The following is a 27,694-nucleotide window of genomic DNA, read 5'->3' as shown; positions in this document are numbered from 1 at the left end:
TAGTCTGCAACGGGACTCAACTCGGGCGCCACCGGAGGCTGAACTTCCTGCAGGGCCCCGCCTCCCACTCCTGCTGCCCCAACCCCACCTCCACGTCTCCTCTGAGGATGCAGACAAGTGCGTTTGGGCCGAGAGAAAAAATACCAGTGGAAAGCGTATCTGGTCAGATCTGTGTGTTGGTTTATGCAGCATAAGGGAGCTGCATACACCGGTACAGGTGGCAGCGGTAACAGCACCATTTTAAATGCTGAGGCATTGTAAATTGGAAAAACAACAACAACAACGTACAATAATACCGCGAAGGAAATCTCTCCAAACACCTAGGCTGGACAAACATTTCCTTTCCCATCCCGCCCACGGTGCTCACATCACAGAGGCTTCCTGGGCCTGCCACTGCCCCCTGAGCCTGAGCCCACAGCGGACTCGGGATGAGACGCTAAGCCTTAGTCACACATCACGGCGAGGAGGCTTCCGGCAACTGCTGCCTGTCGGCGGGGTCACCCCCTGACCCCAGTTTCACAGCCAGGGAGGGAGACTCGAGAGGAAATGACCTACGGTGGCCAGTGCCGCCCAGTCCGCCTTTGGTCTTACCACATCAGCTGGTCCCAGGAACACCAAGTACATTTTACTATTATTATTATTTTAATATATTTTCATTGATTTCAGAGAGGAAGGGAGAAGGAGAGAGAGAGAGAGAAACATCCATGATGAGAGAGAACCATGGATCAGCTGCCTCCTGCACGCCCCACACTGGGGATCGAGCCCACAACCTGGGCATCGAACTGTGACCTCCTGGTTCCTAGGTCGATGCTCAACCCCTGAGCCACGCCGGCCGGGCCCAGGTACCCTTTGGACTCTGCAAGTGCACCTTAGCGGCTGCCGTGACTGTGCGATGCACTCCGTACTGCATGGGCACAGGCCCTGGGTGCCGGGGCCCACTGTCGAGCGGCCCTGCCCGAGCCGGAAGGACCCGCCTATGGATTCGACGCTGCGAAGCCAGTCGACCTCGCCGCAGGCGGGGCAATCAGAGTGCAAAGCAGAATGACACCGTCCCCTTTCCTCTTCTACCAGGTTTCCCCAAAGCTGCCTTCCTTTCTCCCCGAAAGCGTCAGGGACGAAAGAAAATGCCGCTCCAAGGCCCCCAGGCGCCCCCTTCCCTGCGGCGGCCGCCCGACGACCCCAAGCACTCACCGGGCTTCGAGCCCTCGGGCACCGTCCCGTTCCAGACCTGGTGCAGGAACTCGGGGCGGTTGTCGTTCATGTCGATGACGTTGATGACGATGTCGATGGGGTTCTCCACCTGGTTGCCGTTGATGTCCACCGCGTGGGCCCGCAGCTGCAAAAGCCACCAGAACACGGGCTCGTGGGCGGGCTCACATCGCGAGTGAGAACATAGCATTCCCCCTCACCCTGCCACCCGCCGGCACCCAGGCGCCGGCCAGCAGAACAGAGCGACTCTCCCAGCAACATCTGTCAGCGGAACCCCGCCCCGTCAGCATGGATACGGCGGCCCAAGGCCCACAGGGACGCTCCGCCAGGCACTGTGCTCCCCGTTTTATGGGTCTGCCTCATTTAACCCAAATACAAACGACGGAGGCAGAAGCGACCAGCATTTGAAAGGGAGAGATGGAGCCCCAGAAAGCCCGAGCCACTCCGCTGTGGGCGCTGGCAGAGCCCGCGTTCAAGGCCAGGACCATCCCGCGCCCAGATGCCTTTGCTAAGTCCGCCCTGATGATCCAGGGGTTAACCAGGCGCTCCTGGCACAGAGCACTCACAGACCAAGGGAGCAGGGGGCACCCAGGAAGAATTAGTGTGCGGAGGGAATTTCCACACCAGGTTTGCTTTCTGTAACTGTCAAAGGCACTCCTGAACCTTACAAGTACATGGATACATAAGACCGTTGTTCTTCTCTCAAGCTCAAGTTCTTCGCTTTGTAGGTGTTCTAGAAATTTTTTCTTTTCTTTTTTTCTTTTTAAACAAATATAATCACTCAGCTACTCTTGGAAGGATATCTTCAACTTCTTTTTTTTAAAATATATTTTATTGATTTTTTTACAGAGAGGAAGGGAGAGGGATAGAGAGTTAGAAACATCGATGAGAGAGAAACATCGATCAGCTGCCTCCTGCACACCTTCTGCTGGGGATGTGCCCGCAACCCAGGTACATGCCCTTGACCGGAATCGAACCTGGGACCTTTCAGTCCGCAGGCTGACGCTCTATCCACTGAGCCAAACGGGTCAGGGCTCTTCAACTTCTTTTCCTCTGGCACACAGACCCATTTCATTCTTTGCGCTAGCCCCAGCATTCCACGGAGTTGTTTATTTTTAACGGGAATGCTCCTCTGATGCTCCCATCAAGGATGATGCTCCCATCAAGGATGATGCTGGCAGCAGCTTTCTGCGGGACACGCTGTACCAAGTTAAAGCAGCACCAGCATACCCTTCCTTATGTAGAGGTTACTGACTACACGCAACAAATAGCCACCAAATAGGTGTTAAAGTTATGTTACATTCATTCAACAAAATAATTTGGAGCAATCAAAATTATTTAAATCAGGCATGTCAAACTCACGGCTGGCGGGCTCGGCACGAGTTTGACATGCTTGATTTAAGTAAGTAATTTTTAAAAAATATATATTTTTATTGATTTCAGAGAGGACGGGGGGGAGAGAGAGAAACGTCAATGATGAGAGAGAATCACTGATCAGCTGCCTCCTGCACAGCCCCTACTGGAGATTAAGCCTGCAACCCAAGCATGTGCCCTTGACCGGAATCGAACCCGGGACCCTTCAGTCCACAGGCCGACGCTCTATCCACTGAGACAAACCAGCTAGGGCAAATAAATAATTTTTACTGACATGAGAAGATGTTAAATCTTATGATAGCGAAGTGGCAAAGGCTAGTTTCAGAGAATGGTTCTAATTTTGAAAGGAAACATTTATGAATTTATCCGCAGCAAAACATCTTACAACACGGCCTCAATGTGTTTAAAATAACCGTTATTTTTTATGAACTAGGATTACAAATTGTTTTCGCTTTCTTATTAATAGTGTCTTATTTGAAAAGTTTTATTTCTGTGTTATCTGAAAAGTTTTTGCAACATGCACGTATTCCTCTAAAAAATAGCCATTTCATCAAAAGTTTTAGTTGTTCGTGTGGAAATTAAAGAAGTAATAAAGATCAATTCAGGTTTCTATATTTAAACTCATGAAAAAAAATTGTTGAAATCTTGTTCCAGGAAAATGTACAAGTATGACCAGAAAAAAAAACAGAAAACAGACACAAGCTTCCTGGAACTGACATTTTCATATTAGGTAATTCCTGCATCTTAAAATACTCAACCCAGCGTTATTTCTAAGTTGGGAAAATCAGTGTCAAACATATACAGGGTGGGGCAAAAGTAGGTCTACAGTCGTTTGTAGGGAAACTAATTCCATCATTAATAAATAATAATACAAGACTAAATTACATGTTGCGCGTGCTCACGACTGTACACCGCCTTTTGCCCCACCCTGCATGTATTTAAAAATATGAACGTATCACTATATGTAAAAGGTGGTTATAACTCAATACGAAAATAAAAACATAGGAAAATAAAGAACAAGAATTAACGTAAGAAACATAATTAGTTACGGTGTCCAAGAAAAGATTGCCCATCTCGGCCGACTGATGAGACCCGGTGCTAGCAGGGTTATGAGGGAAGGAGAGATCTCCAATCCCAGGAGTATCCACATGGCCACCTTCCTGGAGGGAACATTGCCAGCAAAGGACACATCAAAAGTGTGTGGTCCATGTTCTAGGTCTCTGCTTAACGGTAATAATAATGCCAGCAGGATCAGACAACGTGCAAGTGCCCAGCACAGATGTCTACCAGTAAGAAACTGTTTTAAAATCGCAGCCTGTACATCCAAGGGATCCTGTCCAGCTATTAAAAACGCTGTGATCTCTCAACATTGCCAAGCACGGTGTTGACCCCCGTGGGTACATCTGTTCTTAGAAGGTCTTGGCCACGTACCTGAAAGCAGGACCATCAACGAGTATAGGGTCATGCAATCTGGGGCAATTTCCCTCTCTTCTTCCGTGCCATTTGCTTTTTAACTGGGAGTATTCGTCAATTCCATAAAGACAACACCATAAAAGTAAGTGGAAAAGGCTCCAAGCACATTTCCCGTCTTAGAACTCTCGGAAGCAAAGCTTTAAGATGGATACGAGCCCGGCCCGCGTGGCTCAGTGGCTGAGTGTGGGCCTATGAGCCAGGAGGTCACGGTTCGATTCCCAGACAGGGCACAGGCCCGGGTTGTGGGCTCATCCCTAGTGTGGGCCATGCAGGAGGCAGCCGATCAATGATGCTCTCTCATTACTGATGTTTCTCTCTCTCTCTCCCTCTCCCTTCCTCTCTGAAATTAATACAAATATATACATATATATTTTTTAAATGGTATGAGAGGTACAGGTCACCCTGGCACACACAGAGAGACTGCACACACAGGATGTCAGCAGCAGAAATCTTACGTGGAAGCGGGCGATCTGCTCTCGGTCCAGCGGCTTGGTCACGGACAGCTGCCCGGAGATGGGGTTGATGATGAAGATGCCCGTGGGAGGCTGGTCGGCGCCGGGCCCGGTGACGCTGTACCGCAGCGAGAGGTTTTTGTCTCTGTCGGACCGGATCTGCGGGTCCAGACGACAATCCCGTTAGAGGAGAGGCCACGTGAGCGCGTTACCCGAGACACAGCGTGCCACGCCTCACGCCCTTCCGCGGTTACAAACCCACACCACCGCCTCCCCGAAACCCAGGAACGCTCCCAGCCTGGCCCTGGCCCTGCTTTCTTGGCGACAGGCTTCAAAAAGAGATGTGCCCGTCACGATGCTAACGTCCGACAGCACGGCCCCTGGAAGCAGCGCCCGACGTCCACATGAAGGGGCGTCGGCGTTTAAGCAGAACCGGCCTCTCTCCTGGGAATCTGCAGGTTAGAATACGCCCCAAACAATAACCTAACGGGCAAACAGGGTGGACTTTGGGCATCAGTTAGGATAAGAAGGCATCGTTTAGAGTGTGAAACAGCCTCGCTGGGGAGCGCTAGGGTGATGGTGGGTCCTAGAAATGAGATTTCCATCTCTTTTTCAGGTGGTACTTACACACACCAACTCCTTATTGATAACCAATCACACAAGACGCGGTTTTAAAATATATTTCTATCCTCTCCATAATTATACTCCTGGGCTCACTTCCTTCTCCCCCAAAGACCACAGCGCCCAGGACAAGTCAGTTTATAGGGGAGTCCCCTGGCTCAGGCCACGGGCAGGGAGGAGGGACAGAGCGGAGAGAGGGCCGGAGCGCAGTCCTGCTGGCCGTGACAGTGAGAGAGACGCAGGCATTAGGTACACACGCTCGATCCAAAAGCAGAATCTGGGTTATCTTTTTAAAGGTAAGGCACGATTACTGTTCCTCGTTCTCCATTAACGTAGAAAAATAAGACACACCTGCACTTGGCGTTGTGTCATTCGCTGTTAAATTGAATTATAATGGGCAACACAATAGCATCTACAACCCAGAAAGTGACTCATTAAAAAACACAGCTCTCAGTAAGGATGTACTGGGATGCTAAACCCATCATCTACAGGAACATTTATTTTCTCATAAATGAAAATACCACGGCTTGCTCTTCTTTTCCTTTTGTAATCAACAACGGGTTGCTAATTTGGCTAAACACACAGAACTCTCTGTCATTTCCTCCCCCCTCAGCTGATGGTGTGCATTTAGAGGAACAAACACAAACGGACTCCTCAGATGCGAAAGCCTGTATTTTTGCACGGCCCCGGGGATTCTGTTAATGGTATCAGAGGTCATTTTTTTTTCTCTCAAAAACCCTCCCATGCACTCAGTGCTGGCATTTTTAGCAGCGATTGCCCCTTTCCTTTCGCTTTGGCCCCACGCTCTCTGCAGGGGGCGAAGGCCCCGGTGGAGAGGGCGGCGCAGTCAGGGACAGGGACGCTGCGGTGCGTGTGCTTCGTGGCAGGGGGGTGATGGCCGTGGATGGCGTCGGACTCGGGGCTCCTGTCTGCACCCCTGGACAAACTTCACCCTCCACGGGCTCAGGAGCTACAGGGAGCTCCACCCACAAACAACCCTCCGAGAGGACAGTCCAAATGAGAAGAGGCTCTGTACAGCGTAAGGCATCGCGTCTGTAACAAGTATTTCTAGCCCCGGCCGGTGTGGCTCGGTGGATAGAGCGTCGGCCTGCGGACGGAAGGGTCCCAGGTTCAATTCTGGTCAAGGGCACATGCCTGGGTTGCAGGCCCGATCCCCAGTGGGGGGCGTGCAGGAGGCAGCCGATCAATGGTTCTCTCTCATCATGGATGCTTTTCTCTCTCTCTCTCCCTCTCCCTTCCTCTCTGAAGTCAATAAAAATATATTAAAAAATATAATTAAATTAAAAAAATGTAGTTTTAGTAGATATATGCCCTCAACTCCCCCTGGAGACAGACAGACCAGAGCCTTCCCCGCACACACCTGCCCCGCCCCCGAGACCACGAAAACCGGCACCCACCCGGACGAGCTCCTGCGGGAACGGGCCCCGTGAGTTCTCGGGCAGGTTGATCGGGGGGATGACCCAGTCTCTCTTCTGCCTCCGCAGGTGCCCCTCGCCGCCGGCCGGCTGCCGCGGGAACACGATCTCTTCCATGTCTGGCGACCCCTTAGCGTGGAAACACAAGCAGACATCCCTGAGAACTAGGGGGAACGCTTTCCGAGAGCACCTCAGGGTCCGGGCACCTGGGAGCGCAGGCCTCATTTGTCATGAACAAGAATGGAAGCCCGGAGGCCCTGTCCTCGTCCCCTGTGAGCACAGAAGCCCTGGGCCGGTCCGCGTGGCTCCGCTGGCCGGGCGTGGTCCCGTGCACCGAGGGGCTGCTGGTTCGATTCCGGGAGGAGCTCATGTCCCCACTGCGGGCTCCATCCCCAGCAGGGGGCGTGCCGGAGGCAGCCGGTCCACGTCCCGCTCTCACATCGATGTTTCTCTCTCTCCCTCTCCCTTTCTCTCTCTCTCTCTCATTCCATTTTAAAATCTTAAAGAAAAATAATAAGCACTGTAAGACTTTTAGGCTAAACTGTTCATTGGAAAACCGAATTCCAAACAACTTATTATGTGGCCCAGCTGTGTAAACTCTCTGCAATGTCTACAAACCACCTTAGATAGCAGTTAATATGGAGGCAAAAATGTAAAAGACCCTTTTTATCTATTTCTCATTAGTGTAAACCACAGCTCAGGTAATGCGCTACTGTCCATTAAATTTAGATCTCGATGTGCGAAAATATAATTTGAATTCCGAGAGAATTCTGACACATACTGCTAAGGGATGTCTCAGATATTTATGACCCTATTAAGTCACACAGAATTAATGCTGTAATTATTCTAAACCTGGGTCAGCCGTGATGGATGCGGGACCCGGCCCGCTCTGCACACGGGGCGTCCATCCCTGCGGGGCGCCAGCGCGCTCCCGTTCCCCGCGGGTCGGTGGCCACTGCGGCCTGAGCCCTGGCTGCACCGGTGAGCAAACCCGGGTGGGCATACCCGAGCGGGTTTGCTGGAACCCTGCGCACCGTCAACAACCAAAGCAGCGTTTCCCTCCACTAGTTACCAGCTGCCGCTCACTCTCTCTCACCCTAGCGGCCTGGCTCCCCTTTAGCAGGTGAGCGTTCCCCCGACGACGCTCCACACCATGAAAGCCGGGCACTGGCCTCACAGGAAAATGATACGTATTTGTCCTCCGATATGTTTATTCATATTTGATTCCTGGTGTGCATAGCGCATTTACCATTAAATACCAGGAATGAACGTGTGTCCTTTTATCTTTCTCGATACCATAAATACAGAAAACATACGAGTCATCGTTTACAAAATCGTAAACCCGGATATATGAGCGTGGAATCCCTTCATATCGGTTTCCAATTCCCTCAAAGAAGTAGAATGTTCAAACGAAGAGCGGTATCATCACTGTGCTGAGGAAATTACTGCATCTCATTTACATTTCTTATTATGGTGACTTATACGAAGTAAGTGCTCGGTACACTTCTGTCGCATTGAATCGGGCTGTCCTGTTGGAAATGTATCTGATTTATCCTCTCTTGGCGTACAGCCGCGTCCGCCAGAGGGGATCACATTATTCCTGAGTCATGTTGGTGGACACATAATTCGTGCTCCCGATGGGATTATCCAGGGACAAGCCAAAAGCCCATCGCCCCGCCAGCAGCGCGTTCCCGTCACGACTGGAAATTCGCACTGCACACCTCATACCTTTGCTGGTGAAATCTTGCAAGGGGTTGTTTCTTTGGGGTTCATATCTAAGCTTCTAATACATTTAAAACAAACGACTACATCTGATATCAGTTATAAATCTCAAAGTGTAAAACAGACCTTTCAAATATGAGTTCTGGTTGCTTAAAATACATTTTGTCTAAATATCTTATAAGATTGAAAACACAGCCCTAACCGGAGTGGCTCAGTGGATAGAGCGTCGGTCTGCGGACTGAAGGGTCCCAGGTTCGATTCCGGTCAAGGGCATGTACCTTGGTTGCGGGCACATCCCCAGTGGGGGGTGTGCAGGAGGCAGCTGATCAATGTTTCTGACTCTCTCTCCCTCTCCCTTCCTCTCTGTAAAAAATCAATAAAATATATTTTTAAAAAAGATTGAAAACACAACAAAACACTATTGAAGGGACTGACGTTGATGAAAATTCAAGCATTGGGCCTCCGTTCACAGGATGTGAAGCAGAGGGCACTGCGGTTCGAAGTGGAGGCACCTGGTTTGGGGCTGGGGTGCGGTACCTGCACGGCGGCCTCGGGCGCGGGCTGCAGGCTCAGGCTCACGGCCACCTGCCACTTCTCCTGCGTCTCCCGGTCGTGGGCGAAGACCAGGAACCGGGCGCGCTCGGGGGACAGGGGGAAGCTCCTGACCGCGTACACCACGCCGTCCTCGTCCACCTTGAAGTCCGCGGGCTCGCTGCTCTCGTACTGCACTTTCCGCTTTCCATTGCAGCTGCTGAACTTCACTGTGAAGGAGAACGCACACGGGAGTCCAATTACACTCCAAAAGCAGAAACAACGAGAATCAAAATCTGCATCCTGCTCAGGCTAAAGGGTAAGATACAGTTAACATCAAAGACAAAAGGTGCGTTTTACATCCTGCAGGGAACCGTCCGAGTAGAGAACATCAGACTGTGGCTCCGAGTCATTCCCCAGCGTCTCCTGGTGCCACAGCCTCTGCCTCTGCTTCCCTCCCTGGCTGGGCCCCGGGGCCCTCAGACCCACCTGCTTTCCCCGGGCCTCTCGCTGACATGGCCTACCACTCCCCAACGAACTCCTACGCATCCTTCAGAACCCAGCCGCAAAGGCACCGCGGGCGGAACCAACCCCTGGCTCTCCGCGTCCAGGCAGCCATCTGAACTCCACCAGCACAGTGTCCTAGCCTGGCACTCACCGGGCGAGGTGCCTGAGTACATTTTCTCAGCTACCTTGTAGTCCCTGCCTATCGCCTGGACTCAGAATTAACACCTAATTCCTGAATGAACGCTAAAAGGAAGAAAGCGATAGGATTTATTAAAGGTGAATGCCCACCATACTCTAGAATTACAAAACCTGTGGTAATTAAAAGGAGAATAATTTGCAACTTCTAGTCTTCAGGGCACTTGTCATAGTTCCTGAAAGCAGTGCGAATTTTACACGTTTTCAAACAAATGAAAATAAAAATGTATTTCAAAATAAATTTCAACTAGAAATAGCTATGTCTTAAGAGTGGAACATTAAAAAAAAGCCTTCAGCATCTTCATTATCTCTGTCTTACATGCAATGATTTAAAGTTAAGAAAGTGTTTTCTTAAAAACAACCTCTATCACTTATGTCTCATCAGATGACAAATGTTAAACCGCATACTTACAAATGTAGAACTAGACATATCTAAGTCAGAATTAAATTATGAAATACTAGAAGTATTCTTTAAGGAAGATCATTTGCTTTGAAACCCTTAATCATTCTCTCTGAAGAAAAATTACATGGGAATAGCATGAGGGATCAAAGAAAAAGCAAATTTTTTCAGTTCTGTAAACGTGTGAGATTACGCCCTAACCATAATTCCACGGGGCACATTTTGGAGGGCATTAACAGGCGCACTTTACAAAATAGAATCATATACATCTTTTGCCTCTTTCAAAGGTCTCAGTAAATTTATTAATATTCCCATCCCACATACGAATTGATGACAGTTCTTTTGTTTTTATTAATATAAATTCAATGAGATGTGCTCAAGAGCACAAATAACAAGCCTGTTTATTTCCCTCCATAACCATAAAGTCCTTGCTAACAGAAATAAAATACTTCACTGGATATATTATTTTCCACATAATCCCACATACATCATCTTCCAAGCAATTCAAAATAAAAAGTTGTCTCTCACCCCAAGTTATTATACCTCACACTAAATTATGTTAAACCAACATTATTTGTCTTTGGAATAGAAGCGTCCCAGAAGATACTTCATCACCCAACTCACATGGCCTGTGATTTAGAAGTGAAAAATGGGAATCCCTTTTCTAGAACAATGCCATCTACTGCTTATCTCTTATGTCAGACGACGAAATGAAAAGAAGTATTGTTTGGGAGGACCCTGCTGAGCCATCAAAATGAAAAACTTGTATCATCTCTTTGTACAAAGAGTACCTTCCCTATCACCAACGGTGTTCACGACTCCGAAGAACACATCATCCGGAGCAGAAATACGACATCCTCTCCTGCACTTTCCCACTCAGACATTCATCCCCACCGATTCGCACCTGGGCGACTGGTCTGTGTCCTGGCTGGTCTCCTCCCTGCTCCAGGCCATGGCCGCCCACTCCATCCTTTTCTCCTGCCCGCTTACAATCTGCATTATTGTCAGTACACTCTTTTACCCAGTATGCAGTGCGCCCTCAATGCCTGTGCACTTGGCCTCTTTGGTTTAACTGACATGTTCTAAAACAGGTGCTGCCCAGTCAGACACGTTTCTCTGTCATTTCCCACCTCGCTGTGGCCAACACTCACGTGCATCACCTTGTCTGAAAGCCACCCCCGTACTCCACACCCTCCCCCTCTGCTTCACCCCCCACCCCCACCCCACTCTCCACGCCACAGTGCGGGCACCGTCAACGGGATGTCCCTCAGGAGACAGCCGCCTACGCCCTCACCTGCAAAGGCTCTGCACCTGTCCTTTTCCTTTTAATGTGTTTTGACATTTCCTATCCACGGAAGCACAATACTGCAGGGGGTTCAAATAATTTGGCTTTGTATTAGGTTGTTAGTAGTGAAAGAAAAAGGAGGAGTATTTGATGAAAGCCAGGCACAGAACAAGATACTGAGGTTACCTACTTGAACCTCAACCACTGCCTCCTGAATTGGGGCGCGTTATTTCTAGTCCAGAGAACAGGAGAAAGACAGCTCGGAGACTCCTGCGCCCATGGCTAGCTGACTCCCAGTCTTCTCTCTCCTCCAAAAGCTGAAAGGAATCTAAATACACGAGCCTTGAGTTACTGAGAAATAACTTTAATAAACAATAAAGGTAAAGAAACGGCAGAGGCTTGGTAAATCCTTGTGAAGAGGTAAAGCCACATTCTTCACTGGAGATTCCTAAAATGAGCGACGGGGCAGGCAGGGGAGCCCCTGAGGGCTGGGGCGCGTACTCGGCAGGCAGAGGAAGGTTCTCGCGCTGAGGCTGAGGCTGTGGGTGTGGATGGACTCTTCTGTTACTTTGGTCCTCGGCTGCCTACGTGGATTCAGCTGTCAGAGCGAGGCGGGAGAAAACGAAGGTGGCCGTGGAAAAACGCGGTAGCAAAGAAAACGTGCCCTTTCCTACAGGGGTCACTGCGCATCCCCCGAGTGAGAGGTGGCTGAGCCCCCGAGTGAGAGGTGGCTGAGCCCCCGAGTGAGAGGTGGCTGAGCCCCCGAGTGAGAGGTGGCTGAGCCCCCGAGTGAGAGGTGGCTGAGCCCCCGAGTGAGAGGTGGCTGAGCCCCCGAGTGAGAGGTGGCTGAGCCCCCGAGTGAGAGGTGGCTGAGCCCCCGAGTGAGAGGTGGCTGAGCCCCCGAGTGAGAGGTGGCTGAGCCCCCGAGTGAGAGGTGGCTGAGCCCCCGAGTGAGAGGTGGCTGAGCCCCCGAGTGAGAGGTGGCTGAGCCCCCGAGTGAGAGGTGGCTGAGCCCCCGAGTGAGAGGTGGCTGAGCCCCCGAGTGAGAGGTGGCTGAGCCCCCGAGTGAGAGGTGGCTGAGCCCCCGAGTGAGAGGTGGCTGAGCCCCCGAGTGAGAGGTGGCTGAGCCCCCGAGTGAGAGGTGGCTGAGCCCCCGAGTGAGAGGTGGCTGAGCCCCCGAGTGAGAGGTGGCTGAGCCCCCGAGTGAGAGGTGGCTGAGCCCCCGAGTGAGAGGTGGCTGAGCCCCCGAGTGAGAGGTGGCTGAGCTCGAAGGGGCCGGCACTGAAGAGAGCCCTTTGGAGGAAACTGCATAGAAGTCGGCGATTTAGAGACAATTACTCCTTCTCTCACCCCCGTGCGACCTAACCTATAACCAATACGAACTGGTTTAATACACATGCTAGTAAATCATCCTGTGCTTTTAAAACAAATGCTCATTCTCTTTTGCTCTAATCCTACATAATAAAGAGGTAATATGCAAGTTGACCATCACCCCCTCACAAGATGGCTGCCTACGACCAGGCTGGCAGGGGGTTAGTGAGGGATGAGCAAACAACTGAACAGCAGGCTACATGGGGCGACCAGGCCAGAGGGGCGGGGGGAGGGGGCATGAGGGGCAATCAGGCCAGCAGGGGGCAGTTGGGGGCAACCAGGAAGGCAGACAGGTGAATGATTAGGAGCCAGCGGTCCAGGATTGTGAGAGGGATCCCGGATTGGAGAGGGTGTAGGCTGGGCTGAGGGGGTCCCCCCCTGCACCCCCGGGTACGAATTTCATGCACCAGGCCTCTAGTATTAACCTTTTGCACTCGGATGTTGAGTGTGACTCGACACGGTTAGCATCGGTAGCAGCTCTTTTTATACTCTTTGAATGTATCAATAACTTGAAATATAAAAAATATCCAAATAAATAAGTTTGTATGAAAAGAAACTCCAGTTTTTTATTCTACTGCTGCGCTTTGTAAAATCTGGGGTGTTTAAAAAATTAAATCCCGAGTAGAATAAAGGAATCGAGAAAAAAGCGAGTGCAAAGGGTTAAAATAAAATAAGCAACAATTTGGGCATTTATTCAAGTTTGCAGAAATGTTTTATATGATATAATCCCCTTTGTACACACACTCAGTGGACTCAACACCATTAATGAAAATACAAGTAAGCCCACTGCCAACTGACCAGGCTTTCCTCCGTGAAACTTCAGTTCTCACTTCCTGTGGCCGTGCAGCGAAGCATGTCCAGTGCCTGGCTCACAGGGACGTGGCTCCTCAATGACAGCCACGTTTCCCTGTTGTCCAGGCACAGGTTAAAATACTGACTTCGATGGGCGATACAGACGGAATCCTGTTCCCCCAGATCCACAGGCTGACGTATTAACTCCTAGGACCTTCGCATATGACTGGAATGGAGACGGTTTTAAAGCGGTAACGTTAAATGAGCTCATATGAATGGGGCCTCATCCAAAATGACCGGTGTGCTGATAAGAGGAGGAAATGTGGACACAGACAGTCATGTTCATGGAGGAAAGACCCTGGGAGGACACAGCAACAGGTGGCCATCTGCAGGTCAAGGAGAAAGGTCTTCTGAGAAACCGAACCTGCTGGCCCTTGGTCCTGGACTTCCAGCCTCTCTGCCAGGGGTCCTCACACTTTTTAAACAGGGGGCCAGTTCACTGTCCCTCAGACCGTTGGAGGGCCGGACTATAGTTTAAAAAAAAAAAAACTATGAACAAATTCCTATGCACACTGCACATATCTTATTTTGAAGTAAAAAAACAAAACGGCAAAAATACCCGCATGTGGCCCGCGGGCCGTAGTTTGAGGACGCCTGCTCTAGAGCTATGAGGAAGGAGGTTTCTGTGTTTAAGCCACCAGCCCGTATTATTTTATGACAGCCCTAACAAATGCACACAATGGGTAACCCCTGAAACATCCAGGATGAGAGAGAATCATGGGTCAGCTGCCTCCTGCACACCCCACACTGGGGATCAAGCCCTCAACCCGGGCATGTGCCCTGACCGGGAATCAAACCATGACCTCCTGCTTCAAAGGTCGACGCTCAACCACTGAGCCATGCCAGCCGGGCTCATCATTTTTTAAAATGTGTTTTCTGAAGAAAACATGACAATACGTAAAAACAAATAATAATTAAAATACACCCTTAGCAGTGAACCTATTTTGTATGATAGTCGGTGGATACATGACATTATGCATTTGTCAGAACTCACGGATCCGTACAACCCAGAGTGCATCCTGGTGTCAACTGTGAACTTCAGTTAATAATGTGTCCTATTACTTGTAACAGATATGCCCCACTAATGCATACACACGATGTTCATACAGGTATCCCCCCACCCAAAGCAGAAACTCTAGACTTTATAACGTAAGAGAAAGGGAAATAAACTTCCTTGTACAATTAAAAAAGTCTTGATCCACCAGATTATTATTTAATTATTATTAAAACGGCTCTATATAGAATTAAATGTGGGGTGTTTTGGCTAAAAACATCATAATGTTAAACGGGAAATTTATTATTACAGTTATTGCATAGTTTACATAATATGCAGTTATCGTGTTAGCATGATTAATACAAAATTAAACATCAGGGAAGTACCTTTTACTGTTAAAGCAATATTTCAAATTAATGTTAACCATAAAACCATAATATCCTTATAAAATATTCACAGAAAACCACGGATCTGACATATTAAATGCATTAGCAGTTCACATAAACCATATGAATAAAAAGGTGCAAATATTAACTAACATATGGTTTACAATTTTTGCTCAAGTAAAACATCACATCATATTTAGAAACAATTGTAAGAAACACTGCAAAATATTTTTATTCCTACACATGAATTTGCCTTTTTACATTGTTTTCCCACACTAAATGCTAGTTATACAGCGTATTTTATTTTTTATTTTATAGATATTTTATGGATTTTTTTTTATAGAGAGGAAGGGAGAGGGATAAAGAGTTAGAAACATCGATGAGAGAGAAACATCGATCAGCTGACTCCTGCACACCTCCTACTGGGGATGTGCCCGCAACCAAGGTACATGCCCTTGACCGGAATCGAACCCGGGACCCTTCAGTCCGCAGGCCGACGCTCTATCCACTGAGCCACACCAGTTAGGTCTATACAGCGTATCTTACGTGTTGTCAGTTCATCAGTAAACTGTCTCATCATACAGACGCCGTCACGGTTTAGCACCTTGCTCACTGTGGCCCACCTGGCCCCTTCCCGGCCTTCCGGTCGGGCAGCGCGCACGTCAGTGGCCACACTGCTGGAGGAGGAAGGTTCCGAGGCAGGACTGAGAGTCACCAACAGTGTCCATTTTCCCCTCCTTCCCAGACAGTCAGAAAGGCCCCCGTCTTGCCTCCCTAGAGCTTAGGCAAGACCACGTGGTTTGGTTTGGTCGTGAAGACCTGGGGGCTAAGAGCACACACCCCTTCCCAGCAGGAGCACCGAAGAGCCGAGGCCCTCCTTCTCCGCAGGGGCAGCCACGGGAGAACATGTGAAACGGAGGTGGCACGAGAGGGAACGCCTGGGCCCTGGCCGGTGTGGCTCAGTGGAGAGCGTCAGCCTGTGGACCAAAAGGTCCCACATTCGATTCCGGTCAAGGGCACCTACTTTGGTTGCAGGCTCCTCCCTGGCTCGGCCCTGGTCAGGGCGTGTGCAGGAGGCAACCATCGGTGTGTTTCTCTCACATCGATGTTCTGTCTTTCCCTCTCCCTCCCACTCTCTCTGAAAGATCAACGGAGAAATATCCTCGGGTGAAAATGAACCACAAAAAGATGGCACAGCTGGGATGAGGGAGCACCCCGCTGAGCGCTGCCCGGAGAGTCTCCCTCCGCAAAGGGCTGTGCGGGGGGCGGGGGGGGGGGGGGGGCGGTTCCGTGCTGGGCACAGAAGACAGACGGTGCCTGTGAGCACAGCTCGCCCCAGCCCACCATGTCTGCTAAGACCCCAGCTCCAGCGCGGGACCTCACCCCTTTCAATCAGCTAGATTAGCATAAAGTGTCTGTGAAATGAAATACATCGGAATCAAGCTTACGGTAGGTTAAACTCATAAAACACAAAAACACATTTCTTATTCGTAAAAGCCTTGGTATATCCCCGCCAAAAGAAAAAAAAATTTATTATAATCTCTAAAGTGTTATGCGATCTATTAGAGAAACTGTTATTTAGTTTCTTTTCCAGGGAAAGTCATGTGACATTTAACTAACACCTGTATGTATACAAGTTGCCACAGATAAGAGAAAGGAATAAAGATCTACGACGCTTGTCTTTGATCTGAAATTGGAAAAATATAAAAACAAGCCATAGAGATGACCTAAAAGAATTACCATGACATCGAAACTGTGAAATGTAGACTTTCAATACTCCCATGATGCAGTGCACACAGGGCCACCTTCTCCCTGCACGCGCTGCCTTTCAGTAACTCAGAGACTTTCAGCCGCTGTTCACGGCATCGATAGCCTTCCTCCGGGCATCTCTTTACCATGAAAGGCAACAGAGACGGTTTCCTCCGACAGAATCCAGCTAAAGGGATACGGAATCCTCAGTGCCCAGGAAGCATCACTCCCCGTGCAGAAGGGGCTCATTAACAAATTGCACGGCAAGGCCACCGCCTCTGATTGGATGACTGGCAGGGCACAGGGTGTGGGGAAACTTTCTCCCAACGGGACGGTTATTCTTCTCTGAAAGTTGATGCAATTTAGTCAGCCTTATACTTCAGACTATTCATCTCAATTAATAAAATAAAAAAAGGACCCTAATCCACAATTTTTGTGAGAGATGTTAATTTTTTAAAGAGTTTTTGTAATAAACTTTACTGAAACCAGAAATCAATGAGTTGTTATAGTAAACTTCCCCGAAAACAGAAATTCTTGCTAACGGGAGTTTTCAAAAACTCCACTAGAAAAGGAAAAATAAGCCTTGTATCTAAATCCATTCAGCAATGTGGCCTCAAAATGTGCCACAGAGACCAGGAAGAATAAATGCCCCCAAAGAAAGATGTTTTATTATAAGACATGGGCACACCAGGGTAAAAATCATGTGTTATGTTTTATGGAACTTGAATTAAGTGGGTACGTAAGAATATAGTGCTCACTGAGCAGATTAGCCCTACAGGTATGACATGATATCCCAATAACTGAGATTAAAGTCCATTCAAATCTTAAATTATCACATTCAGAATCATTTGCTGATTGTAAAGTTACAAAACAAAATGGTAAGATTTTATCCTAAACACTTAGAGCAATTTAAGAAATATTAATTTCTTTATACACACTATTAGAAGAAAAAGATCATGGTCATATACAAAGAAATAATATATATAAAAGAGCTCTTGGAAATTTGCCATAATAACATACAACTTATAGTTTAAAAGCCGAATTCCCAATTATTACTGCCTACTACCCCAAAAGATTTATCAGCTCACTACCTACTGGAAATCACTTCACAAATAGCAAAGTTGGACTTTCTACAGAAAGCAAACTATAAAAATTTAGCAAAAGCAATACCAAATCCCACAATATTACACACATTATTTCTAAAGGCTATGTTTTCTGAACATTAGCAACATGTGCATTAACTATTTAATATATGCGGGATTCCATAAAAATTTCATCCATGTTACTAGTTATTTCATAAAGCCAATGAAGTTATTCAAAGCAATTACATAAATTCCCTAAGTTACCAATGCAATTCAAGTACTAAAGAGCAATTAGCACATTCTAATATAAGTTCCATTAAGGCATTATTACTGGATAAATATCGCTATATAACCTGGAAAAACAGTCTCCCAGCCCATCTTTTTATTATTGTCTCAGTCCACCCTTTCCCAACTTTTTAAGCATGATTGCATAAACCCTGCAAAGCTGCTCAAAAAGCATGAGCGCACGCTGCCAACAACTTAAATAGATAGCATGTGTTAGATCCAGTTCAGCTCACTCTGATCTGCCACATGAAGCCACACGGAAAACGAGGGCAATTGATCTATGACACGTCATTCAAAAGTGGGCTGTGCGTTTTAATGCACTAACATAACAGTGATAAAGAGCTACTTAAAGATTACAGTGTTTGATTTTACACAACGTGTAAGCACTTAAGTTGAATAATGTTCCCTTGAATGCCACTGCTATTTAGACATTATATTCTACTAAAGGCCCAGTGCATGAAATTCATGCATGGGGGGGGGGTTAGTCCCCTCAGCCCAGCCTGCACCCTCTCCAATCCGGGACCCCTTGGGGGATGTCCGACTGCTGGTTTAGGCCTGGTTCCCAGGATTGGGCCTAAACCGGCAGTCAGACATCCCCCTCACAATCCGGGACTGCTGGCTCCTAATTGCTCACCTGCCTGCCTACCTGATTGCCCCTATCTGCCGCCCCTGCTGGCCTGGTTGCCCCTCACTGCCCCCCTCTGCCAGCCTGATTGCCCCTCACTGCCCCCCTCTGCCAGCCTGGTCGCCCCTCACTGCCCCCCTCTTCCAGTCTGGTCGCCCCTCACTGCCCCCCTCTGCCGGCCTGGGCATCCCTCACTAACCCCCCTGCTGGCCTGGTCGCCCCAAACAGCCTGCTGTTCGGTTGTTACTGTGAGGGCATCCTAACCAATTTGCATATTACCCTTTCATTAGTATGGGTGCTTACTAAATTAGTACAGCGTCCATAACTGCAGTCATTTCAAAATGCTTCCATTGGTTTAAAACAAATGAAAGAACACACACAAAAATCCTCTTCGAAAGAGTCCCCTCCTTCCATCCCAGCCCCAAACGGACACCCACGCTGTGAACACACGGCCTGCAGTTTGCACAGCTGGTCAAAACCCAGCTGCTTCACGGACAATAACGAGCCTCCTCCTCGATAATGGGCTGACATTTCCTCTTGGAGAAAGGATTCCGCTCCTCCTTCGCCATTCTCATCAATTATATGGAAGCGAATGGGATTAACTATAACATTGGCCATCGCCTGCACGCTGCTGGCCATGGATTCCGCTGGAAGTACCTCAGGTGCGTGACGTGAGGGCTCTGCCTGGAGCATTAATCTCCTCCCTTCCCAGCCTGGCGGCACTTACGGCCGGCTCTCAGGTACACTTAGGGAGGGTCAAGGTAGCTTTAACTTTTACAAAGATGAAGATTTTGCACATTTAATTTACCCCATTAAATACACCAGGGTTATTAAAGGATTTTTATTGCATTAACCAAGCTGATGGGAAGGTAAGTGTCCTGTGCACATACTCTTTGCTTTCAACTCAGCATTTTCCTAACGTCTGCATTAGCTACACTAACCGAGTTAGGCTACACCAATACCCTTACTCTATCCTGGTCAGTAGATGAACAGGATGCCTTTCAGCCTCAGAGCCTCCGCAAGGTCTCCTGTTTTAGAATAACATTAAAAACTCTGTTTTCAAAAATCAACTTGGAGTGGACATTTGCCTTCCAGAGGCATAAAAATGGAGTAAGACACCAGATGTAAATAATTGGCACAATGACAGAAAAACACACACATTTAGATGGGAACGATAAAATAGTTAAGAAATGTGAACTTTCCACCTAAAAAAACTATTTCTTTTAAAAAGAGGGAAATAGCCTGGCCGAGTGGCTCAGTTGGCTGAGCATCGGCCTGCGCACCAAAGGGTTGCCGGTTCGATTCCAGGTCAGGGCACGTACAGAAGGCAACCGATCGATGTTCCGATGTTATGCTCTCACATCAATGTTTCTCTCTCTCTCTCCTCCCTCCCTTTCCCTCTCTAAGCACGTCATCAGGTAAGGATTAAAAATAATAATAAAATAAAAAAGAGAGAGATCAGAACCAAAAACAGATAGAAATACAGGTATGAAGGAGACTTACAGGCAGAAATACAGGTGTGAAAGATAGCATGGCGTGGCACAATGAGTCTATGTTTCTGATATATCTACCACACCACCTTGTTCCAAATACACAGCAATAACAATGAAGTCTAGAGAGTTAAACCAAGACAACATCTAGGCAGGCTCAAAAATTAGTTGAATACCCAGACATGGAATTAATGTAAGTTGCTCTCCAACAGGACAGAAAGCAAGCAGGGACAAGTGGGAGCTCAATTTGCAAAGGAGAGAGACTTGAAGGTGAGAGGAACTGGGGCACAGCATTCCGGTGCCACCTGATACCAGGCAATGCGGTTGGGGCCTGGGGGTCGGGGGGTGGGTAGGATGAGAGAGGAAAACCACACCCCACTCACGAGGAGCCTGAAATCCCCAAACTGCCTCACATCCAAAAACCGGCCACTAAGGACAGCCGACAAAACCAGCCGTCGGAACCTAATGGACTCCAAATGGAACTGAATTCGTGGAACCTTCTGGGCCCCCTGAACTGACTGCCAACTTCTCGGTCTCTGTAAGATGCTTCATGGTTCAGCCCAGGACCTTCCCTTCCCGACATTCTCACTCCGTGGATCCCAACCAGCCCACAGGTTTCCAGAACCACAGGTATAAAGAGGACGGTGGACTATGCGTGTTCAAGTCCCGACGGCTCCCCTGAGACCCAGACTTCTACATCCAGCTGCCCCCTGGCTTCCTCCACGGCAGCTCACATGGAACCGGACTCACACGGAACCGGCGCCAGAGTCAAAGCTGGCCGCACTCCTGCCCCAGGCGGCCACCTCCACGGGAACAGCGGCGGCCCAACTGCTCAGGCTGCGCGTCTGCGGGCCGATCTCGCCTCCCGTCTCGTTGCACATGGAGTCAATTTGGAAGTCGTGTCAGCTCTACTTTCAAAATATGTCCCCAGAAGGGCCATTTCTCACCACCTCCACCGCCACCATCTAATCTCCAGCCATTATCTGCACTAAATCACGGCGAGAGCCTCTAAGTGGCCTATCATTCCCACTCTCCATGACACCTGGGGTGGCCTTTTAACAACATAAATCAGATCCGGCCAAACAAAATCCTAACAGAGAACAAAATCCCGAACAAAGCCCCTGCCTGGGAACCCCTTGTGCCTTGCCTCCCGACCTCCCCCCGCCCCCCCCCCCCCCCCGGGCTGCTGCATCCACACAGGCCAGCTGTCCTGTGACCCCTCCAACAGGTCGAGTCAATTCCTGCTGCAGGTCCTCTTCTGGATATCTGAAATGTTACACAAGGCAAGATGGAGGAGAGGAAAAATCAAGAGTAGAAGCAGCAAAACACCTTGGAAAACCAGCAAGCAATTCAATCAATTGTCCAGGAAAAAGATTGTTTTGGTCTTTTACAGGCTTTGTGCCAATTAAGGTTACCTTTCCTTAATTTTTGACACCACCACCCCCCACCCCCCGCCACATGGCCTCAAACACCCCTGGAATCGGAACTCTGGCAGGAAGAATGCACACGCTCCCACCACATCCTCAGCAGTGATGGGCAAGGCCAGCAGCAGCAGCAGAGCGTTGAGCCGGGGGCCCTCATGCCCACACCAAGTCCCTTCGAAACCGGGCACTAGTGAGAATTCACGAGGACACGTGTGCGCTCAGCCTCTCGGCCACCAATGGTGACCTTGCCTCGAGGAGAATGGGGACAGGCTGACTTCCTCTAAGGAGAGAAAGAAGGAAGGTGGATGTGGTGGCCACGTTCTCAGAGCCGGCAGTACAAGTCAATACCATCACTCACGCGTTTCCTATGTATCTGTGGGCACCTGTGTACCGATGTATAAAAGGTTAGTGTTCAGCACGATGCTCTGAACAGAGGACGCAGTCAGATACTCCTCTCATTGCTGCTGCTTCTCGGAAAGGACGTCAGGGTGTTTGTGCTGAACCTCATTTGGACATCATCCCCGGGGGGGGGGGGGGGGGGAACCTTCTTTCTGCCCAGGGCCATTCATTGCGATATCGATGACACCGTTCGCGGGCCACACGAAATCACTAATTTAAAAATGAGCCTGCTGCCCTAACCGGTTTGGCTCAGTGGATAGAACGTCGGCCTGCGGACTGAGGGGTCCCAGATTTGATTCCGGTCAAGGGCATGTACCTTGGTTGTGGGCACATCCCCAGTGGGGGGCGTACAGGAGGCAGCTGATGGATGTTTCTCTCTCACCGATGTTTCTAACTCTCTATCCCTCTCCCTTCCTCTCTGTAAAAAATCAATAAAGTATATTAAAAATAATAATAATAAAATAAAAAATAATGAGCCGGCTGTATTTGGTGAAACATCTAATTAACTCACCCCTAATGCCCTGGCAGGGCCAGATTAAAGGATTTCTCGGACCTTACACAACCCCCAAGCTGCACGTTCCCCACCCCTAACCTACAAGGATCCCAATACTTCCACTGACGTTTTTGTTGTTCATACAGTAGTTGCCGCCTTTACAGGAGGGAAACTGAAGACCACTCATATAAATGACCTTGTCACACTGAGAGGGTGGCGCTGACACTGACTGGAGTTCTTGGGGTCCTCTCACAGGGCGCCCACCACCTCTCAGGACCAAGGGAAACTTCCATTTCTGGTCAAAGCGAAAATTAACCAAACGATTCCTAGTCTACCGTCTAAGGAGCAGACAGAGATGGATACGGCAAGGTCCCCGATCTCTAGGCGTTTAGATGTAGGAGGCAAGGCCTTCCATTACTAACAGGAAAGTAAAACAACATATCACCACATGGACAAAACCAAAGCTCTGGGCACTCCTATTTGAAGGGAGGAAAGGAATCCGTGAGGATGTGATGGACATGGCAGCCGGCTTGGGGTCTGAGGCCTCCAACAGGCTGCGTGGGGGAGGGGAGTCAGGGGCTTGGGCCATAACGGGGCCAGGGCCCGGCAGGGGCCTTGCCTTCACAGAGGCCGCCGTGTTTCTGTAAAGAGTGGTGCTGCCCGGCCGCGTGGCCCAGTGGTTGAGCGTCAACCTAGGAACCAGGAGGTCATGGTTTGAATCCCGGTCAAGGGCACAGGCCCGGGTTGTGGGCTTGATCCTCAGCGTGGGGCATGCAGGAGGCGGCCCATCCATGATTCTCTCATCCCTGATGTTTCTCTCTCTCTCTCCCCCTCTCTGAAATCAATAAAAATAAATAAATAAATAAGAGCGGTGGCTGGACCAGCTCAGTTGCTCCCCACTCCGTGGCTTTGGCAGGAAGAGTATTTGTGAAGGAGTGTTTCCGAGGGCAAGTCTGTGTGGCGAGGTGCGCGGAGGACCTGTTATCTTTGTTTGGGGGGGCGGGGGGTTTATGGGCTGGAGTCTCTTCCTGGGGAAGGCAGCCTGCGGGTCACTGAAATCCGTGAGGCTGGGAGAGGAGATGCCAGCAGAGGCACCAGCTGAAGATCTGGTCACTGCTGCACACGGACGGGCTCAGAGTGAGGGGCAGCGTGTATGTGTGTGACACGCGGGCCTGACAGCAGGACTCAGTGTTACCCTGTAAATGCCCCGCAGTCTTTACAGAAAAGCCTAGCATCCCCCCTTTCCTGGGCCCACAGGTTAGGCCGATTCATCTGAGAAAGAGCATTAGCGGCACTTTTTAAACACGGGGATTATTCAAAAACACACAATATAATATGCAAGATGTGATTCCAAAGAAACGGGACTGGTTCCACCAATGGGTGAGAGAAGTCAGATTCATTACGTAAGGAGCACGTCCGGTGTAAATGACAGCCCACCGGCAGGGGCACGGATCGGCACTTTAATTCGGAGGACAGTACATCAGCCGCTTCCCCACCTAATGAGATGGATTATTAATAAAGCTAAAAGACACTAAATGAAAGCCCTGCTTTGTACAAAGGCCAACTCTAATCTCATGTATTTTATAAGTAATCTTCAATAAAACACTATAATTTTAAACCCTATTAAACCGTACTCTCAACTAGTCCGACATAGCGTCCTTTTCTTTGAACAGAAAGAAATGGCATGGATAATGGGATTTTTTTATCATTTAAAAAATTATCTGTATTGTTAAAAGCATTACAGATATCCCCTTTTTCCCTCCACTGACCTCCACTCCATCCCCATCCCTTCCTCAGGCCTTCACCCCACTGTCTGTGTCCACGGGTTATGCATATCCTATCTAATAAAAGAGTAATATGCAGATTGACCATCACTCCCAACACACAAGATGGCTGCCCCATGTGGTCAAAGATCCTGCCCCCATGTGGACACAAGATGGCCACCACAAGATGGCCAGCAGGGGAGGGCAGTTGGAAGGGACCAGGCCTGTGAGAGATTGCAGCTGTGGGCGATCAGGCCAGCAGGGGAGGGCAGTTGTGAGGGACCAGGCCTGCAAGGGAGGGCAGTTGGGGGCAATCAAGCCCGCAGGGGAGGGCAGTTAGGGGTGACCAGGCTGGCAGAGGAGGGAAGTTGGGGGTGAACAGGCCTACAGGGAAGGGCAGTTGGGGGGGACCAGGCCTGCAGGGGAGGGCAGTTAGGGGTGACCAGGCCTGAAGGGGAGGGCAGTTAGGGGCAAACAGGCTGGCAGGGGAGCAGTTAGGCATCAATCAGGCTGGTAGGGGAGTGGTTAGGGGGCGATCAGGCTGGCAGGCAGAAGCGGTTAGGGGCAATCAGGAAGGCAGGCAGGCGAGCAGATGGGAGCCAGCAGTCTTGGATTGTGAGAGGGATGTCCGACTGCCCGTTTAGGCCCGGGCAATTGGACATTCCTTGAGGGGTCCCAGATTGAAGAGGGTGCAGGCTGGGCTGAGGGACACCCCCCCACTCCGTGCACACATTTCGTGCACCAGGCCTCTAGTATACATATAAGTTCTTTGGTTAATCTCCCCCCACCTTCCCTTTCCTCTGAAATTCCAGTCTGTTCCATGCTTCTATGTCTCTGGATCTATTTTGTTCATCGGTTTATTTTGTTCATTAGATCCCACATATGAGTGCGATCATGTGATACTTGTCTTTCTCTGCCTGGCTTATTTCGCTCAGCATAATACACTCTCCAGGTCCCTCCACACTGTCTCAAAGGGAAAGAGATCCTCTTTTTTACAGCTGCGTAGTATTCCATGGTATAACTGTATCACAGTTTTCTAATCCACTCGTCTGCTGATGGGCACTTGGGCTGTTTCCAGGTCTTAGCTATGGTGAATGGTGCTGCTATGAACATGGGGGTGCATATATCCTTTCCGACTGGGGTTTCAGGCTTCTTAGGATACATGCCTAGAAGTGGAGTCGCTGGGTCCAATGGCAGTTCCATTTTTAATTTTTGGAGGAAACTCCACACTGTTTTCCACGGTGGCTGAATCAGTCTGCATTCCCACCAGCAGTACACGAGGGTTCCCTTTTCTCCACATCCTCACCAGCACTTGTCGTTTGCTGACCTGTTGACAGCAGCCACTTTTCTTTAGTTAGGTAAAAAAATAAAAATAAAGCCGTGGGTGACAGCCAGCAAACGCAGTCCCGCTGTGGTCCCACCGCATGGAACCCCTCTCAACAGCCCTGGGTCTGCATCTCGTGGGGGGAGCGTGGGGGATCTCCCTGGGTGGCTGCTAACAGCTGAGGCGGCACTAAAACCACGCACCCCGCGTCTGAACCCCGCATCTGAACCCCGCATCCCAACAGGTCCCCGGGTGCGCATCACCGCCGCCCGCCTCCGCTCTCGGTGTTCTCGCTCTGCTGCTGTTTGTCCTGCTGCTGAGCAGGTTGTAAGTGAAAGCCAATGGCTTCTCGGGGACATAAAGCGAAGGACAACTCCTCTGGGAATAGAATTATTTCCCACGGATGTTTCTCTGTGTTTAAAGCAATACACCCCAGAGCCAGGGTAAAACCCAAACATCACAGTCCACGGAAGTACACGTGAAGGGCGGCAGAGCTACTGCGAGAGAAATCCTGCGCTTATGCAGCGGCCCTCTTCCTTAGGGCCGTGGTCGGCAAACCGCGGCTCGCGAGCCACATGCGGCTCTTTGGCCCCTTGAGTGTGGCTCTTCCACAAAACACCACGGCCTGGGCGAGTCTATGTTGAAGAAGTGGCATTAGAAGAAGTTTAAGTTTAAAAATTTTGGCTCTCCAAAGAAATTTCAGTCGTTGTACTGTTGATATTTGGCTCTGTGGACTAATGAGTTTGCCGACCACTGGCTTGGAGGAACCAGTGCATGGCATCCATCCACTGCGAGGCAGGACCCAGGTGCCTGTCTTTGGCTAAAATGTCATCACAAAAAGCCAAAAAAGCGCAAGTGATTCTGTCTGACACACCACTCGTCCTAGAACAGACCGGTCACCTTCTTTCCGAGAAACAGATTCCAGTCTTCCATCACCACGTTTTCACAAGTGTAAGTCCTCGAAGATCAAACGATACCAGTACTTTAAGTTTCAAATTCTGAGCATTGTCCCCTTTGAAAATAATGAATGTCGATGAGAACAGGTAAAAAAAAAAAATTCCTCTTCAGAGCAGGTCTTTAGAACTACTTAGTAAGGAATACAAAACAGGTGTAACTTTGGGAAATAAAAATAGGCATTCGAGACAACCAAGGATACAATCCATGGTTTCTCTTAATTTACAATTTTGATGGGATAAATGCTCCTCAAGAAAGATAAACTAGCCCTGACCGGTTTGGCTCAGTGGATAGAGCGTTGGCCTTCGGACTGAAGGGTCCCAGGTTCGATTCCGGTCAAGGGCATGTACCTTGGTTGCGGGCACATTCCCAATAGGGGGTGTGCAGGAGGCAGCTGATCGATGTTTCTCTCTCATCGATGTTTCTAACTCTCTATCCCTCTCCCTTCTTCTCTGTAAAAAAAAAAAAAAAAATCAATAAAATATATTTAAAAAAAAGATAAACTTAAACCTACAAAATCCCTTGGAAGTTATATGACAGAAAACCAATCTGACTCTACCTTGGGTTAAGTTATGATGGGTTTAAGTTAATTCTTACATGACATATTTTAAAGTTTCTAATAAACTAAACTCAGGGTTTGTTAGACAACAGAAATTCTCTATTTAGTTCTTATCACAATAGCCATACGTAAGCATTCTACTGCAAGTTTTGGCTGTTAATACCAGAGCCTTCTTTTTCTCCGGTTCAAAGTCATTTTTCTGAGCAGCCTGTTTTATATGCACACGCTCCCTTTTGATAATTATTTCATGGATTACAGTGTAGACTTTAACACAAGCAACTTCGCTGAATACCTTATTGTTTTTCCAGGCGGTTTCAAATCCCTTGATGTTTGGCATATTTTTTGCAAAACTAATGAGGTTAACCTTCATTTTTCAGACTTGTGGAATTACTTTATGTTAACACAGACCCCTTAATTAACGATGACTCATCGTCAAGGACTTTTAAACTTGACTTCCCTTTTGGGAAAGTCTTCAAAGTTCAAGGTAGATCCTAAAATAAAAAGCATGTGAAACTTTCTTAAACTCTTTAGGGCAACTAAATGCACATTAATCGTGCATAAAATAAATCGGACTTATTCAACTATAGGCATCAGAACTAAAATCTAAAGGGACATTAATAATGTTTTTCATTTTAAAAAGTTCCCTTTCACAGGTACATGGTATGCTGGCTTTTTCTCTGTTCTATGCCTAAGCATATATGGCTTAGTACAAGATAGGAACCGAGAGGAATAGGAAATA

At 48.8% G+C, this 27,694-nt stretch overlaps 1 protein-coding gene across 2 annotated transcripts in view; it reads right to left on the bottom strand.

Moving 5' to 3' along the window:
* Window positions 1-27,694, bottom strand: part of CDH2 (cadherin 2) — a 204,567-nt gene that overhangs the window by 46,330 nt on the left and 130,543 nt on the right. For both annotated transcript variants that reach the window (XM_079784015.1, XM_079784016.1), the window contains 4 exons: window positions 8,825-9,048; window positions 6,548-6,694; window positions 4,512-4,667; window positions 1,192-1,336 (listed from right to left, as the gene is read on the bottom strand). In XM_079784015.1, coding sequence (XP_079640141.1) covers window positions 1,192-1,336; window positions 4,512-4,667; window positions 6,548-6,694; window positions 8,825-9,048 — 672 coding nt within the window. The remainder of the gene's footprint in view (window positions 1-1,191; window positions 1,337-4,511; window positions 4,668-6,547; window positions 6,695-8,824; window positions 9,049-27,694) is intronic.

This window comes from Cnephaeus nilssonii (assembly GCF_951640355.1).
Source record: "Cnephaeus nilssonii genome assembly, chromosome: 11".
Classification (NCBI taxonomy): domain Eukaryota; kingdom Metazoa; phylum Chordata; class Mammalia; order Chiroptera; family Vespertilionidae; genus Cnephaeus; species Cnephaeus nilssonii.
This window is presented reverse-complemented; position numbering and strand designations above follow the sequence as displayed.